Source organism: Sturnira hondurensis, unplaced genomic scaffold, assembly GCF_014824575.4.
Source record: "Sturnira hondurensis isolate 20B ecotype Veracruz unplaced genomic scaffold, ASM1482457v3 Scaffold0021354, whole genome shotgun sequence".
Classification (NCBI taxonomy): Eukaryota; Metazoa; Chordata; class Mammalia; order Chiroptera; family Phyllostomidae; genus Sturnira; species Sturnira hondurensis.
In genome coordinates, this window is record NW_028093985.1 from 25015219 (window position 1) to 25037275 (window position 22057).

Genomic DNA, 22057 nt, shown 5'->3' on the forward strand with positions numbered 1-22057 from the left:
GGCATTGTTGTGAGAGGCTGTGTTCAGCTTCAGTGATTTTTTTTGACAACTTTTCCAGTGAGTTTGCCTATGTCATGATGGGTTATTTCCGAGTGCACCTGTTCACACTGCCAGAGTGTTCCGCAGTTTTTCACCAAAAATGGCATGACCCCCATGCCCCATCCTCCCTATTCACCTGATCTTGTCCCAAGTGGCTTGTCCCTTGTGTCCTTGGATGAAAAAAGTCCTCAAAGGGAAATGTTTGCCCATGTGGAAGAAAAGAAACAAAAAACAGCAGAAGCACTAAAAGGCATCAAAACTGCTGAGTGCAAAAACCATTTTCTTTGGAAAAAAATGGAGCAGTGGAAAAAATGTCTTCAATAGGTGTATTGCATCAAATGGAGAGTACTTTGAAGGTGACTGAAGTTTAAATATGTAAGAATAAACACACAATTTTTTAGAAATAAATTCCAGTTTTTTGGGGTGTCCCCTCATATTATATGCTTTCTTTGCCATATATGTATATACATATATATATATATATACATATATATATATATATGCACTGCCATTTAAACATGGTACAACTTTTGATTAATAAATAGCTATAAAATAAACCTTCAGAATTTAGTCATTAAAAAGTGTGTCCAGACACTTCTCTTATACAACCTTTATAGATGGGAAAAATATCAAGATTCAAGGAGATACACATTTTAAACAAGCACTGTAAATGAATTTTAGTATTTACTAACTTAAGTATTCAAGGACTTGGTTTGAGGAGTCTAACAGACTGAAAGTCTGCTTTTCAAGATTACTATTATCTTCCATCAGAGGAGAGATTTTGGCATTTCTGTATTCTAATAGTTCACCATCCTTGCTTGATGTCAGTAATTCATTATCAAGGACACCGATAGTTGCGTCTTCTACCAAAATATTTGCTTGGTATGCTCCAACTGGAATTTCAGGCAATCCAATGTAGTCATGATCTGCCACTACTGAGCCTTGTAAAAGATAAAGACTGTCTGAAAGAAGAACATCATAAGTTTACCTTTTAGAATGGTAATTAAACATCTTTTTTAAATTAAACAATGTTGAATGAGGAACAAAACCCCAAATAATAAAAATTAGCTAGATTAACTTCTGGTGGGTTCTTCTGTATACTAAATAAATAAACATTCCAAAGAATGAATAAAATGATATATAAAACTGAGAACTCATATATATAGGACTCAGGAAAGACCAAGGGTTTTAAAAGAGCCAAGTGTGCCTGTCCTTTTGACCTGTCTTTGGTGAATGTGGGAGAGGGCGTGGAAAGGTCTGGGGATTACAGTATAGATCAAAAACAAAGTTACAAACTGTATTTTTGATATTGGTGATATCTTAACATGCTTCTACAAAACATTGTGGGTGAAATGTAGTCTTGAAAGAGATTTTTAAAAGTAAAATTGTTAAATGCTTACATTTGCAACTTTGGATAATTCTTTAATCTTATAGAACCCATATTAGGACAATAATATATTGTTACAATATGAAGTTGTACGAGAAAATGAAGACAAAGTTCCTAGAATCAGGCTTACACAAAAGGGCTGTGTAAGTAGACAGGCTGCAATGCAGTAGTATAAAAAACTTAGCTTAAGTCTAATTTAATGCCGAAATACTCATGAACTTTTAAGGTTTTACTAAATCCATACTGAAATAATGACAAGGAATTTTTATTGTTAACATTATATTCTATTTTTACCAAATCTGTCATCTCTATTGAGAAATACTTAAAACAACTGTTAAACTGATGGGAAAACAGTAGCATACTTATAAATAAAGGTTCATGTATACAAACAGATTTCTCCCCACCTGATATTTTAATTAATTACAAAGCCACTCTTCCATCATGGCTGATTAACTCCCTGGACCCCGGCCTTCACTTTCTGTGTATTTTCCCAAAACGTTAACAGATTCTTTCAAAGATTTTAATGCCTTAAAGATTCCTCAAATTTTAAGTTTAAGAAATAGCAAAAGAAAGGTTAACTGCCAATTTAGATTAGAGATCAATGAAAGTTTCACAGAGCAGATAAAGTTGTAAATATAGCCTGGAACACAAGCCCACTCTACCCATCCTCATATTAATGTATGAAAAACTCACTGAGCCTATTTCAACTGCAGATGTAAACACATTAAGAACTTTCAATTTACAAACTTCTATACATCAAACAAATCTATGCTTTGTACCAAGAGATGGGCATAAGTGGCCTTGGGTTTGTACGGACATTTAGTTTTGCTCATTTAGTTCTTCATTAGTCAAAGTGCACTTGATATTTTAACTTTGAGAGGTCTTCCAAGTTTAACCCCAATTCTTATTGATAGAAACATAATAATTCGATTCAAAATGTTGTTAAAAAGATATACACATTCATGATAGAAAAAGGTGTGGATATTTGAAGGTAGTAAGAAATGACTTTTGTAGATTAGTACAGGATGAACTGCTGGACGAGAGGAACAATTCTACAAGATAAGAAAAAATCACGCAACTGTCCAATAGCAACAAGCAAGAAAAAAAAATCAATGAAATTGAACATTTTTAGATTCTGTTGATAGAGGTTCGGCATCAAAGTTCAATATCTGCATATTTATACTGAAGAAGGCAAGGTAGTGGTTTATAAGAAAACTAAAAAAAGGACAGGTATGGTAAAAATGTTGTTGATGAAAATTTTCTAATAACCATAAAGAATTCCACAGGTTCAAGGCAATGTACAATGTTGCAAACTATCAATTTTAGCAGATACCACAGAATTTAAGGTATCTCCAAAGATTCCTGCACACATCTTTGATGTGGGAAGTTTTCTATTTCAAAACTTTTTTACCCACACAGATGAAGCAGGTCTATTTAGAAAAATATATCCAGTAAGCATGTATCAACAAAAAAAATGCATAGATGTAAAACTTAAAGTTAATATTCAGAAATTAAAGGCATTTTTGTATACCAACGATGAAATATCAGAAACAGAAATCAGAAAAAAGTCCCATTTGATATAGCAAAAGGAAAAATGAAGTACCTAGGAATAAACCTAACCAAGAAGGTAAAAGACTTGTACTCAGAAAACTATACAACACTGAAGAAAGAAATTAAGGAAGACACAAACAAATGGAAGCATGTACCGTGTTCATGAACTGGAAGAATTAATATCATTAAAATGTCCATACTACCCAAAGCAATTTATAGATTCAATGCAATCCTTGTTAAAATAGCAATGACATATTTTACAGATATAGAACATTTCAAAATTTATATGGAACCATAAATGACCTCAAATAGCCACAGCAATTTTAAGAAAGAAGAACAACGTAGGAAGGATTACAATACTGATTATCACACTGTAATACAAGGCCACTGTAATCAAAATATGGTACTAGCATAAGAACAGACCCATAGACCAATGGAACAGAACAGAGCCCAGAAATAAACCCAAGTCTCTATGGTCAATTAATATTTAACAAAGTGCGCAGAAGCATAAAATGGAGTAAAAATAGCCTCTTCAACAAATGGTGTTGGGAGAACTGGACAGCTACATGCAAAAAAATGAAACTCGACCACCAGCTTACACCATACACAAAAATAAACTCAAGATGGATAAAAGACTTAAATATAAGTCATGACACCATAAAAGTCCTAGAGGAGCACATATGAAGGAAAATCTCAGATATTCCATGCAGCAACATTTTTACTGATATGTCCCCTAGAGCAAGGGACATAAAGGAAAGAATAAACAAATGGGACTTCATCAAAATAAAAAGCTTTTGCACAGCTAAAGAAAACATCAGCAAAATGAAAAGGAAACCAACCGTATGGGAAAATATATTTGCAAATGATACCTCAGACAAAGGTTTGATCTCCAAAATATATAAAGAACTGACACAACTCCACTCCAAGGGAAAAAACAATCCAATTAAAAAATGAGCGAAGGACCTGAACAGACATTTCTCCAAGGAGAACATACAAAGGATCCAGAGACATATAAAAGGATGCTTAGCACCACTAGCCATCAGAGAGATGCACTTATTCTTCATCAACATTAGATGTCTAGTAGTTTGCTGCACATATCATACTGTTTTATAACTCCGTTTATCAGCACACATAATTCTAAAAATCAAAATTGATTTGATAAGTGAATGGGATTTTATGATGTGTCAACTAAGTCCTATGAAAAATAACTTGAAAAAGTACTTCTGATTTTTTTTTCCTTTTGTCTATACATCTTTTCTTTCAAAGCAATGCATTTTTCTGCTTTAGTTGGTAATTCTGGAGTTCTGGTAAAACAACATATAAAATAATAAAGACAGTTCAAGAATCTTAATAAATAAATAAATAAAACCACAATAAGATACCACTTCATACCAGTCAGAATGACCATTATAACTAAATCAACAAACAATAAGTGCTGGTGAGGTTGTGGAGAAAAGGGAACCCTAGTGTGCTATTGGTGGGAATGCAGACTGGTACAGCCACTGTGGAAAACAGTATGGAATTTCCTCAGAAAACTAACAATGGAACTGCCTTTTGACTCAGCAATTCCACTGCTGGGATTGTACCTTAAGAACCCTCAAACACCAATCCAAAAGAACCTATGCACCCCAATGTTCATAGAAGCACAATTTATAATAACCAAGTGCTGGAGGCAACCTAAGTGCCCATCAATAGATGAGTGGATCAAAACACTATGGTACATTTACACAATGGAATTCTATGCAGCAGAAAGAAGGAAGGAGCTCCTACCCTTCGTGACAGCATAGATGGAAATGGAGAGCATTATGCTGAGTGAAATATGCCAGGTGGTCAAAGACAAATACCATATGATCTCAACTATAAGTGAAACCTAATCAACAAAACAAACAAGCAAATAAAATATAACCAGAGACACTGAAATTAAGAACAAACTGACAGTAACCAGAGGGGATGTGGGAGGGAATAATGGGGGAAAGTGGGGAAGGGCTGTTGAGAACATGTGTAAAGGACACGTGGACATAGCCAAAGTGGGGTAGGATCAAGGGTGGGAAGTGGGAATGGTTGGGGTAGGGAAAGTGGTGGTGAGAAATGGAGAAAACTGTGAACAACAATAAAAAATATACAAAATAAATACATAAAATTCAAATTAAAAAAAGTAATAGAAAATTTGAAATTTTATTATAGCAAAAAAATTACCACTGTGATTTGCTAGTAATGCACTTATAGAAGTCAAGCTTAAGTACTTTCTAGTTTACTGGACTTAGAAGCAAATAGACTTTATCAAACCCATCTTTTTGTCAGAAGAGAGGTTTGTATGTAAGTGATGCACACACACATAGACACTTTTTCTTTTAAATAAGTGATAAACTTTAAAGTACCTTATTATACTAAGGATTATACTCAGCAAATTCTATACAAAGCACTTTATATGCAATAGAAAACTACTCTGGAGATTTCAAGCCTTGTTGGTACAGAAAAAAAACCAACTTTCTCATTCATTCAGAAAGGTCTAATATGCTTCAACTCCTACTGTGATCTAAGTCTACTGGAGCCAATAGAAATGCTCTTTAAGTTCAAAAAAGATTACAAAGAACTACCAGAAAAGAGACTCTCAAGACTTTATGTACACATGAAAAAAATATTTTAGATATACTGGGTTATATAAAAATATATTATTAAAATTATTTTCACCTATGTGTACTGTTTTAATGTGACTAATAAAAAACTGAAATTACATATTGCATAATTTTTATATCACATATTTTCGGACAGTACTGACTTGCAATAATCCTAAATTAGCAATATAGAAAAGAAGAAAAGTTATCTCTCATAAACATTTTTAAAGGACTTGTACTCAGTCACATTATACAAGAGACTTTAACTATTTTTTCTCAATCTATTGATTTAGTTAGGATTATGACACCTGTCTAATGAAATATTTCAGTTTTTCAAAAAAAGATCTTTTAAAATTATATTTAGAGGGAGAGAAAAGGAGAGAAACATCAATCAACTGCCTCTTGCCCAACTGGGAGCTGGCCCACAACCAAGCCATGTGCCCTGACTGAAAATCGAACCAGCAACCTTTCAGTTCACAGGCCAGTGCTCAGTCCACTGAACAACACCAGCAAGGGCAGCAATATTTCAGTTTTTGACCAGACTGAATAATTATGTCTTTAGTTTCTTAGAAACAGGAGCATTTTCAAGACATTTCAGTCGGGAAAGTGCTATCAGCATTTCTGACATACTTTTCCTTATGCAGTTTTAAGGAGTAAAAAATGAGATTAAGAAACAAAGTTGCCTTGGCTGGTATCTAAGTTGGTTAGAGTGTTGTCCTGATATGCCAAGTTTGTGGCTTTGATCCCTACTCAGGGCACATAAAAGAATCAACCAATGAATGCATAAATAAGTGGAACAACAAATCAATGTCTCTCCTTTCCTCTCTCTCAAAAAATAAATAAATAAAATAAAAATAAAAAAAAATCTAAACTTTTTCAGATTTTATTTATGTTTAAATGATTATGTTTATAATCATTTTTTATTTTGCAGTTACAGTTGACATACAATATTATATTATTATTATTAAATGCATACCTCAGTGATTAGACATCATATAACTTACTAAAGTGATCCTAATAAATTTTGTACCAATCTGACACTACACATACTTATTAAAATATTATTAACTATATTCCTATATTGTACTTTATATCCTCATGATTATTCTGCAAAAAGAAAAAAAATTGTGTCTTTAAGGAGGAAAAAATAAGTTAAAATTAAAACCTCAGATCAGAGAAATTTGAGTGACCTGGATTAATTTATTTCTTCAACTATTAAAAAAAGGATAAGGTTTCATAAAACTTAATTTTCTTATTCCAAGAGAGGTGTTTAGACTATTCTTACCCACTCATAGGGCCTGATAATGACTTGATTTTAGCTGAGTGAGATCTTTTTTGGACCTTAAGCTACTGAACTGAAAGATAATAAACTTGCATTGTTTTAAGCCACTAAATCTGTGGCAATTAGTTATGGCAGCAATAGGAAACTTACAATACAATGAAAACTACTGTACAAACTGTAAAAGGCAATCACACTAAATCTTCTGGGGGAGGCAGACACAAATCTATCACAGTAATTCCTAACCCCCCCCCCAAAAAACAAAATAAAATGAACAAAACTACTTAAACCCTATGACATATAAAATAATGGTTCAATAACATTTTTCACTTCAAAAGGGAACACTGTGATTACAAAGAGACACTATGGTATATCATAAAATGTCTTAAAACAGTCTTGAAAAGGTGTCTAGCATTGAACTAGACAAAATGACAACTAAGAATGCTTAAAATAACAATGAGATTTTGCAGACATAGTACAGAATGTGCTCCCTCTACATTATGTTCTAGATAAGAAGTTGGAAACAGAAGCATATCTGCTTTGGACAGCGAGTCTTAATACAACCATGAGATCTTGGGGCTGGTAAAAGTAACAATGACAAGTACAGACAGACAAGTTCATAGTTCTCTTGGCTACAGCTCATCCAAATTTATGTCAAACAAATGAATGGGGTGCTTATTTAAAGATATTTTGCTTGCTTTAAATTCAGTTCAAGACTCTTTACAATCAGCTTCTGAAGTGAAGACTTTCAGGAAAACATGCGATAATGACGAAAAATATTGCAAGAATCACATTATTTTGAATTTCTGTAAGTACAAAAAACATAGAAAAAGGACCAAGTAGTAACCAAGAACCAGATCCCAGGAGGACTGGATCAACACTTTCTTGGCTAAAAAAAAAAGTTACCCATCAATCTCAGGTTCCTTATGTGTACTGTAGTATTAAGTTGCAATTTCCTTTATATTATTGCAGAGTTCAAGCAGGATGGAAAAATTATACTGCCTTTGTTTAGATACTGTTCTACACAATTGTATTCTGAAATATTCAGCAGTAGCAAACTGCAAATTGTTAATACAGATCTTGAAAAAGAAACACTTTAAACATAAATTTTTGTATTAATGAAGGAAAGTTAACACATTAGAAGGCAGCTGAACGCCAAAGATTAAGAAGAAAATCATGGTAAAGAAGAAAGGACAACATGTACCTGCATAAACTGTGGAAGGGAGAAATCAAAAAGGATAGCTCAGAATTAAGAGGCACAGGAAATAAAGTGCTTATCTTCTAACAAAGAGAATGAAAGTACTGTGAGCTTTCAGAATTAGAACAGTCCAAGATAAGAAGTCCAAGATAAGATTACTACTGGAGCAACTGGGTCTGTCACAAGCAGATGGAAAGGTACTAAGAGGTTCTAACATGGGCATTGTGACCTGACCCAAACCAGAAGCACAGTTGAGTTATTACTGGGCAGCCCCCAAAGGCTTCAGACTCTTTGAAGTGCAGATTATCTGCTGCTCCTCTAGTTATTATTTGTTGGGAACCACCCTGCCTGGTTTTAGGAGCGGTAACCCACCACAGCGAAGGCTGAGTGAGTGACTTTCGGACCATAAGCTACTAAGGAGACAAAGCTTATCTCCCTGGCAAGAACACCTCTTCTGCTCCTTTTTCCGTAACTGGCCTCCAATGCTTGATCAGTTAGCCAATGATGGGTAAGATTCCCAAAGGGGGGAACCGCCTAAGACAAGCATGATCACATGGAGGCCCCAGGGAAGGACTTGGGGGGCTATGGAGAAAGGGGGTGACGGACCCTTGCCCCTTGGCTTAGACGAAGCCCAAGTCCTCAGTCTGTCTGTAAGACATCTCTGAGAATTCCTTGGCTACCTACCTCCTCTGCCTGACTAAAGCCTGAAAACAATGACAGAGGGTGGTGCACCCTTGTGCTGGGAATGGCGGTTCCCTGGGGTAATCAGGCATAAGAAAGAGTTCCTAAAAGTCCCGTGAAGCTTGCTTTGCTAAGAGTGCTTTCATTCATATGATAAGGGTCCGAGCAGGAAATGAGTATGTCTCCCAAAGTTTCTGCAACCCCCTTTCCTAATAGACACTGACTCAGACTAAGCCCTCAGATTTCTTTGAAATGTTATCTACTGTTTGATCCTTGCCGCCCTGTATTCCTGTGTATTACAATCCAATAAAAGCCCCTGGATGGAAGGGGCTCCTGGCCCTTCTCCTTTGAGGGATTGGCCACCTTTCCTCCCCAAGCAGATCATGTCTTGGTAGGGTTACTTTCACTGGGAGATGGGGGGACTTGCAGGAAAAGTTGCCCCCACAATTATTTACATAAACCTGTCACTTAAGCCAGTTGTTTATACTGTTTAAAACTATACTACGTTGTATCTTTCATTAATTGTTATTCATATTCATATAATGCTGATACTTGATCTTTTCTTATATAAAATGCAAAATTAACTGGTTAAGGTACCAATGAACTTCCTCTCAGTCATCCGCCCCGGAGAGACTCCAGGGAGCAGATACATGGGACAAAATAAAAGTCTCAAAGTGGGATTTAATGTGAAAGCCATAGCAAAATGTCGTTTAGCTCCAGTCTACGAAAAAAGGAGTTAGAGAAATCAGGATATCTTGACTGCTCAGAACCATATTTGGGGCAAGTTTAACCTTGTTGAGGGTGCTATCACCTTTTAACATTTTGAGTATACCTCACCATGCCCCTCCCCTCCACCCACCATGATCTGACTATGATGCAATGGCAAAAACTAATCACAGTTTTTAAAAGTTCCCTAATATATTTCTCTCACAACAGAATTTTGGACAGAATGTTTGCTTTGGCATTAATTATCTGAGTTGCTGGTTTTTTCATAGTAAAATGAGGCACCAAGCTGCTCACAAAATACCATGAATGTGAAAATAGAGGATACATAACTGCTTCTGTGAAACAGGTTTAGTATCTCCCACGTGAACTGCGGAAAGTGTGTTAAGAGCACACTAGATGCCAGAATAAAATCTCTCACAAGCCTGACAGTTCCAGAAAAGACATTCTAATGAAACAGATTACCTGGGATCCAAAACCATATGAAATTTTATAAAAGTGAAAAGGGAAAAGGAAACTTAACCAAAGCAGGAGTTGTAGGGATTATATTTTTAACTTCTCTCCTCATTCAAATAAAATAAAAATGTAGAGAAATGTAGCGATATTTACCTTGATCACTGGATTCTCTCACATAGGGCTTAAGGTGAGCTATTTTGATAGGTCTTTTAAGCCTAGTCCCAGTGTTGTCTCTCAGAACAGCACACCCACTTTCTGTAATATAGTCTATGACGCAAGGACCAACCCATTCGGACCGGAAACGACCATCCTTCCACCAATTTTTCCTTTGTCTTAAAACTTCATGACCCACTTTTAGATGAAATGGATTTAATTGCTTTGGTTTCTTTTTAACAATGATTTTGCTTTTATTTATTTTAGCAATATCCGTATTCTCCATCTACAAGTGCAAAAAAAGAGAGAATAAAGTGATGAATGAGCTACAGTTTCTTGAAGGTAAATGCAAATAACATTTCATAGAACAGAATGGTTATTTATTGAGATGCTACTTAAAAAGAAGGCACGGATACTGTTTAATTCTTTAAAAATTTCAAAGTCAGCATTTCTCAAAATTTACAAAAAAGGTAAAATGAAATAAGTAATTTGCCCAAGTCAAACAACTAAAAAGCAATACGATCAGGGATTTGAATTCTGCTCTACTTGACTCCAAAATGCATGGTTTTCCCATAACTGCCTCTCATAGCTAGAAAGTACATTGTTTAATGAAGAAAAGAAAAATTTGATAGAAAAAGAATTGGTTTAAGAGTATAACATATGTATGCATGTATGTATGTATTTGTATTTATGTGTATATATATGCTGGAGTATTTTAAAAATCACTTTATAAATTATACATTTCCTATTATAGAGTTTCCTATTAAATAGAATCACCTTGCCCACAGAAGTTGTCTTATTCTCCATTATTTTATCAGCTTCTTTAATAGCACCTATAATTTTGGCAAACATACTTGTATTATCACTATCCATTTCACGGTGAACATCTGAAGTCTCAGGCATATAAGGATTTCGATGAAACATTTGAAAGTATGGTGTATTTTTGGTAGGCTCCTATTTTAAGGAAAATAAACAAAAATCTATGATAAAACATTTATCTAGGCAAGAAATAGTGTTAACTTAAAAGTAGAGAATTACAAAAAGGCACATACCAAGTGAGTTATGTTGAAGGCAAATGAAACAGCTGACAGGTGATCATCCCAGTTGTTTGGGTGGTCAGCGCAGTGTTTGGAAAGAAACGTTTTGATGGTGTTAGGTATGCCTTCAGTTTGGTTAACAGTTTGAGAGGCATGAGAAATTACAATTTGCTTTGTGCCAAACAATCTATACAGTTCAACATTGATCTGAAAAATATTTTAAAAAGCTGACTTTAAATTTTATTTTATTTTTCTCTTGGTTAAAAGGTTTCAAAAGAATTTGAATTTTGCCTTTTTCATTGACCACAACCACTCTATGTAAAAACACATATATTTTGTTTAAAATAGTAATTATAATTTATTGCGCAGGGTTCTACTAGGTGCTGGTCAATGCACTACATGCTTTACATTGTTGTCATTATATATTATGATAATTATATAAGGTATTATTAACCCCAGTGTAAAAATAAGAAGCTGAAGCTTTAGGAGGGTAGGCGCCTTGCCAGAGGCACACACACATCAAGGAAGTGGAAGAACAGAATTTAACTCTGAGTTCAAGTAACATTTTAATTCAGTAGACAGTTTCTAAAAAAATACTAGGTCATGTAACCAATTAACAGCTATATGACGTTGGCCAAGTCACTAAACCCCTGTGTACTCAGCTTACTCATTTGTAAAATTAGTCAAATCCTACCCAGGACTCTTTTGAGGATTAAAGATGGTGAACAGTTAGCTAGAAGCATCAGTTCCCAAGGACATTCAAAACTTTGAATGTCCCTTCCAACCCCAGAGAACCTGGCCTCCCTTTACCTAAGTTTATATGCTAGGGGGAACAGAGGTGTTCAACATTACTTGCAGTCAAATACAATTCCTATCTGATATATGATGTTTTACTAAGCTATATCCTTTTAACTCAAAAGTAATTACAGAGAAATCCCAGAGAATAAGTGTATTTGGGTCAGTCTCAATCTGAGGTCATAATCAATGGTTTTAAGTGACTGACCTTTGCAAAAGGCTTCAACTTCTTTCTTTCAAGAGACTGCCTAGGAATGATCTTGTGAATCCATTTGTGAGATGCTATCTTGATATTCTTACCCTAATAGCTTTTTTTTTCTCTCCATCAAACCAGACATTCCACTAGTGGTCACAATATTTGTTTTCCATAAGACATATTTTTAAAATGTATCAGAGATTTACAAAAATTATTTGTATATTTTTCTAAACAATTTAGCAAATACTCTAAGCCACGTTAAAAACATGTTTCTTCATCCAATTATATAATAAACCCCCATCCTACTATGTATATAGTGTTCTAATCTTATTACAGCACTTTAGCAGGGTTTTCTGTTAGTATTTCCAGATAAAACATTTTATTTGGTGACTATTATGCTTCGTGCGTAATATTTAAGCCATTTAGATCACAGCAAACAGAACGCATTTTACCAATCATGTGGTTTTTAGTTTTTTATATCATTATTAAATCTCATAAAAGAGGCTTAAAAAGTTACTGTTATATTTAATAAAATTTTCAAAGTCCTGGGTTATCACATAATTTTTTTAAACATGACTGGGAAAACTGCTAGTGATTCATATTGGCTTTATACCACCATTATTTAATATCTTGAAGCACTATATGCACTTGCAGTGAGACTCCTCATTAATAAACATGGGAGTAAATCAGTATTTCAAATAATGTTCTTTGAATTTTGAATTTTGGTGGCCATTTTCCTATCAGGTTGGATTAGTTAATATTTATTTTCATTTCATTAATGTGTCAGTGAAAGAGCTGATACCACAAGTTAATTATTGATAAAAGTGCCAGCTCTATCATTTTCTTGTGCTTGGTAGATGACTGTCTTTTTCATTTGATTATGTTTTATTGCAAGAAATTTTAAGATACTTGGCTATTCTGTGAGGAGTAGTTTAGTGAAAACCAGACAACAGCCATAAATTAAATTACTGCTGAAAGCAAAAGAAGAGTTGAGGAACCACTAGAAATCTCCACAGTGTGGACTCTCCCAGTTTCTCTTCAGATCCCTTTGGATGCCACGTGTGACACACTATCATTTGCCTTATTGACTCAGGATGCTATTATTACACTGTCCACATTATTAGTAAAGCTTTATTTCTTTCATATTAGATAAAAAAGAAATATAAACAGAAGTCCTAATAATACTGCCATCCAACAAAACAGCTTGTGTCACACACCTTATTTTGCAGACCACTACTGGGCCAGTCAAGGTAGGCAAGATTATGTCCCAGTTACAAGACACATTCAAGTCTCAGTGGGTTAACTCAACAGTTTTACTGCTTGGCCATTCAAAGTGAGCTGTAGGTCAGAATGTTCTCCAAAGGAACTATTCTCCACTAGGTGCCTCAGCAATTCTGGATGAGATATATTCCACCACCCTAAAGTATAGTATCTGAAATATTCTGTCCATTTTCCAGAGAAAAGAGTAAGACTGGGAGACTGAAGAATAGGGAATCTCGCTAGCTCAGGCTGAAAGTGGCACACATCTATCTACTCAATTTCTTTGGCCAGATCTAGTTACTTGGGCTTGACTATCTGCAACAGACCAGAAGGAACCATCTATGTTCAAAAGACTAGAAGAACTAATTATTGCTGAGCACTAGAAATTTGTATCATCAAAGCAATAAATGATTATGTGTATTTTATCACTGAAAATTATAATAGCAACATAATACATATAAACTGAAAAAATTAACAAAAAAATCTATACTCTCAACCCTCTTAAAAAGTCCCATGGTTAACCTTATGGGTTTTTATTTTAGTCTTTCGTATGCCATTTTACATAATCATGTCAATATATGAATATGTAATACGCAATAAAATTCTTCACTCAGATTTAACATGCTGTAAACATTGGTCATGTCATTTCCTTTTCTTTCTTTGTAAATACCATTTATAATGGTTACAAAATATTTCATCAGGTGACTAGATATATTTTTCTGAAACATTTCCTTTTCTTTTTTAGATATTTCTGGTCTTTTGCTAAAATAGCATTGTGGTATTTATAGTAAATAAATAGTAAGAGCTATTTCCATACTTTAGATTATTGTCTTATAACAAATTCTTAGAAACAGGATTGTTAATGGGAAGAAAAAACACAACTGTGGCTCTTACCGGACCTCCAGCAAACTACTCTACAAATAAGTGAGCTTCAAGTTGCAGTGCTACCAGTAATGTACAGCCGTATCATTCTACTTATAGTCTATTTAGTATCATTACTATTTTATTGATTAGATAAGCAAAAAATGGCCTTAAATTTTGATTACCCATAAGTACTGAGTTTGAACACTTTCCATATATACTATTGTTCCCTCTTGTGAATTGTTTTTGCTATTGACTAAATGATTAAATTAATTTCTTTTTTTGGATTTTATTCATTTATCTTAGAGGGGAGGGGAAGAAAAGGAGAGAGGGAGAGAAATATCAATGTATGGTTGCCTCTCGTGTATCCCCCACTGGGAACTGGCCTGCAACCCAGGCATGTGCTCTGACTGGGAATCGAACCATGATCCCTTAGTTCGCAGGCCCGTGCTCAATCCACTGAGCTACACCAGCCAGGGTAAATTTATTTTTTTTAATAATAAAGACATTAGCCCTTTCCTGCATGGATTTCCTTTATTTTTTGTTGGCCTATTTCTTGGCCTTATGTTTTGCTTATTTATTACGCATAAATTCCTAATTTTTTGTAGTCAAATTTGGTGATGTTTTCTACTGAAATGTATGACATTGTCCCTAAGCTCAAGAAGTTACCACCATCTGAAGATTAAAAAAGTCAGTTGCATTTTGTGTGTGGGTGTATAAAATCACATTATGTGAATTAGGACAGTGTGGCTTTCTCTAACTTTTTTCTTATATCACTTCTTGTCAATTATACAAATTTGTAATTATGCCTTCAGTGTAATAATTATATTCCTTTAAATTTTTTTCATGTAGATTCTTGCCTGCTTATTCTTTCAAGTTAACTTTAATCTAGAAAAAGGCCAGGGTCAGGGGAAAAGTTCTCTCCTTTTAATACTGATTAGAAACTCATTAATTACATAAAGTATTTTGTGAAAAATTGGTATGTTTTGGTATATTGAATGTTCTCATTCATGAACATAATGCATTTTCTCCTTTAGTCAATTCTCCCTCTATATATCAATCAGAATTTTTACACTAGAAGCAAAGAAAGATTATTCAGTCCAAACACCTCATTTTACCTTGAGGAAACCTGAAGACAGGTTTCCTCAAGAAAAGTGGCACAAGTACTAAAATCCTGGTCTCTTAATTTCCAGCCCAACTACCTCTGTACTATAGAATATTAAAACTCGACATCTGCAGCAACTTATCTAAACTAAGCATTCTATAATTTACAGCAGGGGTGTCAAACTAATTTTTACCGGGGGCCACATCAGCCTTGCGGTTGCCTTCACAGGGCCGAATGTAACTTTAAGACTGTATAAATGTAACTACTCCTTAACTAGGGGCAGGGAGCTCAGTGCTGCTGCCAGGTAGAAACAAGGTGCTGGGCCAGATAAAACAAGGTGGCGGGCGGATTTGGCTCTTGGGGCTAGTGTTTGCCACCTGTGATTTACAGGTGTGTGAGTAGTAAAAGATGAACAAAATATGTTCCTAGACCTAAGTCGTTTGTCTACGTACCTGATGAATGAACTCATCTCTTTGGTCCATTATTATTTTCTGAGGAGGTCCATACAAGCAAAATATATTGATGATAGCTTTAGAAATTTCTGATGCTGAAACATCACACAGAGGCAAAATCACAACCCATTTTGTGAACAAATCTGTCATAATTATAGCATATACATGACTTCTGTTGCTTGTATGAAATGGGCCCATTAGATCAACAGTAACTATACTCCAGGGATTTTCCACCTTGAGAAAATGATGTTTAGGAGCTAGAATAACTGTATTTTTTGCCACTTGACAATGATGACAAGCATATACCTATAAAAGAGGCACACAATAAAGAAAAGACAAGCAAATGTTAATATATTCAACATAATAAAAGCAGTATTATAAATCTGAACTTTAATACTTAATAGGTACTATAAGTATTTTTTAATACAAAAAATAGGTACTTTTTGTATTTTGAAGACAACACACTTTTGGACTATTCTAGAATAGAATAAAAGTTCTATTCAGGATAATAAGCAAATATTCATTGCCACTACTATTAAATGATCATCTTAAGGAGTCTTATTCATATGGAATATAATTCTGGTTTATATTCAATAAACATTTATGAAATGAATAGATCTTAAAACAAGTTTGCTATAATTTTATTTTATTATTAATTTAGAGAGAATGGAAAGGAGGGAGCAAGAGAAATACTGATGGGCAAGAGAAATACCTNGTATTTTTTAATACAAAAAATAGGTACTTTTTGTATTTTGAAGACAACACACTTTTGGACTATTCTAGAATAGAATAAAAGTTCTATTCAGGATAATAAGCAAATATTCATTGCCACTACTATTAAATGATCATCTTAAGGAGTCTTATTCATATGGAATATAATTTTGGTTTATATTCAATAAACATTTATGAAATGAATAGATCTTTTTTTTAAAAAATATTTATTTATTTATCTTTAGAGGGGAAGGGGAGGAGAGAGGAAGAGAAACATCAATGTATGGTTGCTTTTGGTGCATCCCTTGCTGGGAACTGGCCCCTGCAGGGAACTGGCCTGAAACCCAGGCATGTGCACTGACTGGGAATCGAACCGCGATCGTCTGGTTCGCAGCCCGCGCTCAATCCACTGAGCTACACTAGTCAGGTTGAAATGAATAGATCTTAAAACAAGTTTGCTATAATTTTATTTTATTATTAATTTAGAGAGACTGGAAAGGAGGGAGCAAGAGAAATACTGATGGGCAAGAGAAATACCTATTGGTTGCCTCATGCACATCACTAACCAAGGACAGAATCCGCAACCCAGGTACGTGCCCCTACCAGGAATTGAACCAGTTTCCTTTTACTCTGTGGGACAGTGCCCAACTGACTGAGCATCCCTGGTCAAGGCAAGTTTGGAATAATTTTAAATCAGTATATAAATATATAATAATTTCTATGGGCAAAAGATTTTGTAAATTATAACTCCAGTAAATTCATTCATTCACTTATGTACTTCAACAAATGTTTATTAACACATAATTTTATTCCAACAACAATTACAGATGACAGAAATTTCTTTAGGTCTGGAGAAAAGAGAAGGGACAAAAACAAAGCCCATGCGTCCATGGAGCTTTCATGTAAGTGAGATGAAAAGAGATCGACTGATCAACTTTGGGATGGTGTCATTGGGTAACACAGTTCTTAAATTCCGCTTTGCAAACTACTTTCAAACTAACTCCTGAACAAAATTTAAAAACATCCTTATTGCATTATAGTTACTTTTGATCAAAGTTTTTATTTCTAATTTACATACAAATAACCTCTAGTTATTTTCAAAAATCATATCCATTCTCAAATTATTAAAATTTGATAAAGATGTAATAAAATGTTTGTAAAGGAATTGTGACAGGTTCTTCAGGCAAGTACAAATGTTGAGGTCTTTGGAATACCTGCATAGATTCATAAACTGATTACTCATAAATGATACTCTTTAAATGTGGGTTCAATTCTTTATGCCTTAAGTGACAGCCTTTTTGATGCACTATTACAATTATTAAAGGGATCTCACATACATAGTAAGGAATTCCTACCATTTTCTAGTATACTCAAGTTGAGTATACTAGAAAAAGTAGAAATCAATTGATATACCAGCAAGAATCTCAGAATTTGTCGGTAAATTTTCGATTATAAGAACCTGAAGGCTGGCCCTGGCCAATGTGGCTCATTTAGTTCAAGTGTCACCCCATAAACTGAAAAGTCACAAGTTTGATTCCTAGTCAAAGCACATGCCTGGGTTGTAAGTTCAATCCCACGTCCAGGTGTGGATGAGAAACAACCAATCACAGTTTCTCTAACACTAGTGTTTCTCTCCCTCTTTCTACCTCCCTTCGCCTCTAAGCATCTCCTCAAGTGAGAATTTAAAAAAAATTTTTTGAAAGAAAAAAATGTCGAAGGTCCTAGTACATTATAAAGTTACAAAACCCAGACTAATTTCATTATTTTCACAAGGTGATTATACATTTTGTTGGCTTTGGGTTGCTGCCATATTTGACATTTCCTATGGCAAGATGAAATAGGCACAAAGATGGGAACACACATAGGGCCTGACTTATTATGAACATATTCACCTCTCAAGAATTCACATCAAGAATGGATGACTACCATCGAAAAGGTAATGATTTAGTTAAAGGAATATCCACCCCATTTATATTCCGCCTATACAAAACAGTTTAATGATGACAATTTGGTTCTAAAAATATTATCTAAATATACTGTTTAAATAATATATTTGTTCTAGTTCAAATTATACTTTAGTGATTTAAATTTTTTTAAAAAACTGGACCAGCCCTGGCTTGTGTAGCTCAGTGGATTGAGCGCGGGCCTGCGAACCAGAGGATCGAGGTTCGATTCCCAGTCAGGGCACATGCCTGGGTTGCAGGCGGGTTCCCTGCAGGCCAACTCCCAGCAGGGACGCACAAAAGGCAACCATACATTGATGTTTCTCTCCCTCTCTCCTTCCCCTCTAGAGATAAATAAATAAATAAATAAAATCTAAAAAAAAAAAAAAAAACTGGACCACTGTAATAATCTTTAGAATAAGCGATTCTCTAGATGACAGCAGACATGTCAGCTGTGTGATAGTACTCAGAAACACCATAGTGAAGGGTTTTTCCTGCATGGTGTCAATAATCACAGGGAGTTACTTGTATTAAACTGCTGTCAAACCAGTAAGACTGCATTTATGCATTCATCATTTTCAGGATTGTTGGTGCTTGGACATATTTTCCCCAAATGACCTTGCCTCCTTATGTCACAGGCCAAACTTGTTCATGTTCACCTCGATTAACAGTGCCTTTGGTAATAACACCCAAATTAGATCTTTACACCAGCAGTTCCCAACGTTTTTGGCAGCAGTGACTAGTTTTCAGAAGACAAATTTTCCACAGATCAGGTTTGGGGGTGGCAGGGAGACAGGAGGCAGAGTTCAGGCCTTAATGCCAGCCAGGGGAGGAGGGAGGTTGGGGACCCTGCTTTACAGGAAGTAATAGTAGGCATAAGGTGCCTTTCATTTCAGGATGTGTTACATGGGCCTTCTTGTAACATAAGCCCATGGGTCTAATGAATCTTTCACATTTAGGGGGTTTTGAGTAAAGCCATCTCCAACGAAGCAGACTTCAGTAACCATCCTCTTCCATGCTTTTTTCTTTCTCTTTCCTGTGTGAATAACCTTTAATACCTCTTGTTTCTCCCTGGGCACAGACTTTGGGCAGTGGAACTTCCCATTTTCTTGCTTTCTCTTTTTGTTTTTGTTTAATCGTACTGGAAAGTACTTTAGCTCGAGACTGTGCCTCTCTCTCCAGTAGATAAGCAGGTTACTGCCTCTAGTGGAGTCTTTTCATCATTCTTTTGTTTGGTGTCTCTTTTTTCATGCATATTGGTAGTCTTTTTAATTCGAATATTCTTAGCATGGCATTGTTTACGGTAGAGCCTTCAGGCCAAATAGTGTTTTTGCACTCTTTGAATATCATGAGCCAGTTGACCTTTACTTCTTACTCTTTATCTCAGGTTAATCCAAACGATATCCATAGCACTTAAGGTGTAACTCAATATACTCCTTTTGTGGCATGGTTTCAGCCAGCTGTGAGGTGCAGACCCTCAGATGTAGTCCCCCACACGTGAAGAAGCACTCAACTTTCAGGTCTCAGCTACCCATGAGCCAATTCCATGCAACAAGCCACAGGAAAGGGACACTTTTCTAAAGAAGAATTTTGAAGGCAATTAAAACTGCCTTTAAATGTTTTTGCACAAAAACTATTCGTACATACACAAAAAAAACCCAAAATGAGAACTACCATCAAGAGTAAATCTGGAACAATAATAAATTTGTGGTGTCTCCTACAAAGACAGTATTCGAGATATTCTAAATAGTAGCCATACCCACTGTTTGACGTCATTGGTCACAGAGGTCCAATAGTAACTGGATTCCACTAGAGTAAGGGTTCTGGATATGCCATGATGGGCCCCGGCGTCGTTTTCATGGCATTCTCTCAGGACTTTCCTTTTTTCTTCTTCTGAAACAATTACCAAACGGTTTTGTTTTCTGTCTTTTCCAACATAAAACAACTTTTTTTCTGGAACAAATGAAACCAAAAAGGTATAAATGAAATTTTTAGAGATACAGTTTTAAGATAATCATAGACTTATCTTTTAAACCACAGGTGGCAAACACAAAGGCCTGTGGGCCGAATCCAGCCCTCCCCCTTGTTTTATTTGGCCTGGCACCTTGTTTCTACCGGGCAGCAATGCTGAGCTCTTTGCAACTAGTTAAGAAGTAGTTCCATTTACACAGTCCTAAAATTACATTTGGCCCTCTGAAGGCAACCATGAGGCTGATGTGGCCCCCAATAAAAATCAGTCTGATACCCCTGTTTTAAACCATGAAGTTTTTTTAAAATTAAAAACCTTTCTCTCTAAGACAGAATATTCATTTGTAATGATGCTACCATACAATCTGAAAGATCCTCAGCTATGACACTCACTAGATATGTAAGAGAAGTACTAGCTGTAATAATTTTGTATACACAAGTAGAGCTACCTTGCTCACCAAAGCACATGATAACTATGGGAGTATAAGATTATCTTTCTCTATAGGTTACTCAAACTAGAATTAGCAGATGAATTATGTACAGGTAAGCCACTTCAGGAACAGAACTTTCTGAAACATATTTCATCAGAACTTCATTTTTGTAAGCAACCACCTCTCTTAAGTCTTTCTGGATCTGAGTAGGAGACAGGGTTGGTAAAGCCAGAAAGTGAGAGAACCTTAATCATCAAGAAAGTTCTCAGTTTTCCTTGGAGAAGAGTCTATAGGGAGCAACCAGGGCAGGGAAAGAACTGTCACCTCTCCAGTAGAGGTGAATAAAATAACTGTTTGAATGCCAGAATACACCATTAAGCTACTAAGACACTTAATCAAGCACGAGCTGTATGGGGCAGTCATTATTTAAATTTGAAGGTAAGCAAATTGAGGGCAGCAATCTTATCTTACTCACTGATGTATCCCCAAGGCCTAAAATGTGGTCTGCACACAGTAGGAACTTGGTAAACATTTTTTTACATAAATGATTACATAAATCAATCAATAAACCCTCACTTTAGTCTAAGAGGTATCCCTGATCTTAAGCTTAAAGGAGTCATTAGAAGGGGTGCATGTACATGCGGAGGAATGAGCAGGTATTTATTTATTATCTCGGCATTTTTGACATGCTTTGAAGAAAGCCTGATTCTGTACCTATATGTAAAAATCTGACCAATAGCACCAACATTCATCTAGTTATCTGGTGACTACACATCTTATTCCAAACCTTCCTTCCCCTTTGGAACAGGAAAAAGAGGTAAAAATTATCATAATCTTTCATAATCTTTCAAGATATATATTCTACTGCCTTACTAGAATTTAATCCATTCAGAAGAACTGGAGGGTCCAAAACTAAATGTAACCTGAGATTATTTAATGGCAGTGGGAGGGGAGAATCACAGAAATAAGTATAGTAAACAAACAAGTTGACTTTGTCAACATTTTCACATTAAGCGTCCTGTAAATTCTTCACTGATAATGACATGAGTGCTTAAAATGTACCATGAGAACAGGAATTACTTGAGGGAAAAAGTAGGACAGGTTAGTTTAGGTAAGTGTTTTGTTTTTTCACGATATCCTTTCCTGACTATAATTTTAAATGCCCCTTCATGCTTAATTAAGAGCCTTCAGTTAACTTTAGTGTAATTTTTTTTTG

The 22057-nt window shown here is 35.2% G+C and overlaps 1 protein-coding gene, 1 long non-coding RNA gene and 1 pseudogene across 3 annotated transcripts in view; 1 reads left to right on the top strand and 2 right to left on the bottom strand.

Annotated features, from left to right (window-relative positions):
* Positions 1 to 22057, bottom strand: part of GIN1 (gypsy retrotransposon integrase 1) — a 22347-nt gene continuing 290 nt past the window's right edge. Inside the window, exons 2-7 of one of the 2 annotated variants that reach the window (XM_037032272.1) lie at positions 20202 to 20395; positions 15789 to 16094; positions 11135 to 11326; positions 10860 to 11036; positions 10083 to 10368; positions 1 to 1001 (exon numbers count right to left, since the gene is read on the bottom strand). In XM_037032272.1, the coding sequence (XP_036888167.1) occupies positions 727 to 1001; positions 10083 to 10368; positions 10860 to 11036; positions 11135 to 11326; positions 15789 to 16094; positions 20202 to 20395 (1430 nt within the window). In that variant the 3' untranslated portion in view covers positions 1 to 726. Of the gene's footprint in view, positions 1002 to 10082; positions 10369 to 10859; positions 11037 to 11134; positions 11327 to 15788; positions 16095 to 20201; positions 20396 to 22057 lie in introns of those variants that run through there. The other variant, XM_037032273.1, reaches the window with a different exon arrangement.
* LOC118977335 (ribosome biogenesis protein NSA2 homolog) lies at positions 18835 to 20204 on the bottom strand (annotated as a pseudogene).
* LOC118977336 (uncharacterized) overlaps positions 21248 to 22057 on the top strand; it is an 8046-nt gene continuing 7236 nt past the window's right edge. Inside the window, exons 1-2 of the long non-coding RNA XR_005064499.1 lie at positions 21248 to 21259; positions 21948 to 21952. This is a non-coding gene — a long non-coding RNA (uncharacterized LOC118977336). The remainder of the gene's footprint in view (positions 21260 to 21947; positions 21953 to 22057) is intronic.